Source organism: Babylonia areolata, chromosome 20, assembly GCF_041734735.1.
Source record: "Babylonia areolata isolate BAREFJ2019XMU chromosome 20, ASM4173473v1, whole genome shotgun sequence".
Taxonomy (NCBI): Eukaryota; Metazoa; Mollusca; class Gastropoda; order Neogastropoda; family Buccinidae; genus Babylonia; species Babylonia areolata.
This window is the reverse complement of record NC_134895.1, coordinates 50,082,741-50,085,240: the sequence shown is the minus strand read 5'-3', so window position 1 is coordinate 50,085,240 and position 2,500 is coordinate 50,082,741. Positions and strand designations below refer to the sequence as shown.

The following is a 2,500-nucleotide window of genomic DNA, read 5'->3' as shown; positions in this document are numbered from 1 at the left end:
TCTTCTTCTTCTTCCTTCTTCTTCTTCCTTCTTCTTCTTCTTCTGCGTTCACTCGTATGCACGCGAGTGGGCTTTTACGTGTATGACCGTTTTTACCCCCGCCATGTAGGCAGCCATACTCCGTTTTCGGGGGGTATGCATACTGGGTATGTTCTTGTTTCCATAACCCACCAAACGCTGACATGGATTACAGGATCTTTAACGTGCGTATTTGATCTTCTGCTTGTCGTATACACACGGAGGGGGTTCAGGCACTAGCAGGTCTGCACATATGTTGACCTGGGAGATCGGAAAAATCTCCACCCTTTACCCACCAGGCGCCGTCACCGTGATTCGAACCCGTGACCATTAGATTGACAGTCCAACGTTTTAACCACTCGGCTACTCTTCCTCTTCCTCCCCTTCCCGCTCCTCCTCTTCCTCCTTCCCCTCCTCCTCTTTCTCATCCTCTTCCTACTTTTCCTTCTCAGTTCTCTCCCCCTCTTCCTCTACCCCTACATATTCTTTATTCTTCCTTCTCCTCCTCCTCTTCCTAATCCTGTTCCTCCTCCTCCCCTTCCCCATCCTCCTCCTCCTCTCTTCCTAATCCTGTTCCTCCTCCTCCCCTTCCCCATCCTCCTCCTCCTCTCTTCCTAATCCTGTTCCTCCTCCTCCCCTTCCCCTTCCTCCTCCTCTTCCTAATCCTGTTCCTCCTCCTTCTCTTCCCCATCCTCCTCTTCCTAATCCTGTTCCTCCTCCTCCTCCTCTTCCCCTTCCTCCTCCTCTTCCTAATCCTGTTCCTCCTCCTCCCCTTCCCCTTCCTCCTCCTCTTCCTAATCCTGTTCCTCCTCCTTCTCTTCCCCATCCTCCTCCTCTTCCTAATCCTGTTCCTCCTCCTCCTCTTCCCCTTCCTCTTCCTAATCCTGTTCCTCCTCCTCCCCTTCCCCTTCCCAATCCTCCTCTTCCTAATCCTGTTCCTCCTCCTCCTCTTCCCAATCCTCCTCCTCTTCCTAATCCTGTTCCTCCTCCTCCTCTTCCCAATCCTCCTCCTCTTCCTAATCCTGTTCCTCCTCCTCCTCTTCCCCCTCCTCCTCCCCTTCCCCCTCATCCTCCTCCTTCTCATCCTCACCCTCTTCTTCCGCCACAATTCCAGATGAGCGGCCAGTACAACCTCGTCAGCCCAGGAGGTCAAGGACGCAGCGGCAGCAAGCAGCCTGGCAGCAGCAGCAATGGAGGAAGAGGAGGAGGAGGGGGACATCGCGGTGAGGTGCCCGGGAGTGTGCCCGGCGGGGCTGGCGTGCCCGGAGACGCCTACCGGTCCCCGTTCTCCCCGGGCGGGCAGGCCAGCTTCGTCTGGAGCGAGCGCGCCATGCCCTTGGCCCACATTCTCAAGGACAACAATCTGCCCCTCGTCGTCAAGGTGACTGCTGTGACTCTACCTGCTGGAGCACACACAGACACACATTGACACACAATCTATTGTTAATGTACGATTTTTTTTTTTTATTTAACACACACACACACACACACACACACACACACACACACACACACACACACACATGATCCATGTGGGTGGGTGGGGGGGGTAAGCCGGGGGAGGGAAGAGTTGGGGAGAGGATGTAAGAGGAAGGGGTGGGAAAGGAACGAACTAAAGAAAGAAAGGAAGAAAGGAATCACGTTAAATCATGCTGACCATTGCCCAGTCCATCGAAAACGCCCAGCCATGTCAGGGCTGAATGCCTGGTTGCCTGTCTGTGATCAGTATAAGATCAGTCGAAGGGAACCTTGAACAATGTTAAAAGCTCGGTAAAAAAAACAAACAGCAAAACAAAATCTACCCCACGTCTTGGTCGCTCAGTCTACATAAAATGGTGGAGTGATGGCCTAGAGGTAACGCGTCCGCCTAGGAAGCGAGAGAATCTGAGCGCGCTGGTTCGAATCACGGCTCAGCCGCCGATATTTTCTCCCCCTCTACTTGACCTTGAGTGGTGGTCTGGACGCTAGTCATTCGGATGAGACGATAAACCGAGGTCCCGTGTGCAGCATGCACAGCGCACGTAAAAGAACCCACGGCAACAAAAGGGTTGTTCCTGGCAAAATTCTGTAGAAAAATCCACTTCGATGGGAAAAACAAATAAAACTGCACGCAGGAAAAAATACAAAAAAACAAAAAACAAAAAATGAGTGGCGCTGTAGTATAGCGACGCGATCTCCCTGGGGAGAGCAGCCCGAATTTCACACAGAGAAATCTGTTGTGATAAAAAGAAATACAAATACAAAGGCAAGGCATGGTATGGTATGGTATGGTATGGTATGGTAAGGCAAGGCATGGTATGGTATGGTATGGTATGGTAAGGCATGGTATGGTATGGTATGGTATGGTATGGTATGGTATGGTATGGTAAGGCAAGGCATGGTATGGTAAGGCAAGGCATGGTATGGTAAGGCATGGTATGGTATGGTAAGGCAAGGCATGGTATGGTAAGGCAAGGCATGGTATGGTAAGGCATGGTATGGT

General features: G+C 51.7%; 1 protein-coding gene across 3 annotated transcripts in view; it reads left to right on the top strand.

Moving 5' to 3' along the window:
- LOC143295122 (uncharacterized) overlaps positions 1–2,500 on the top strand; it is a 32,042-nt gene that overhangs the window by 21,654 nt on the left and 7,888 nt on the right. For all 3 annotated transcript variants that reach the window (XM_076606683.1, XM_076606684.1, XM_076606685.1), the window contains exon 2: positions 1,133–1,399. In XM_076606683.1, the coding sequence (XP_076462798.1) occupies positions 1,133–1,399 (267 nt within the window). The remainder of the gene's footprint in view (positions 1–1,132; positions 1,400–2,500) is intronic.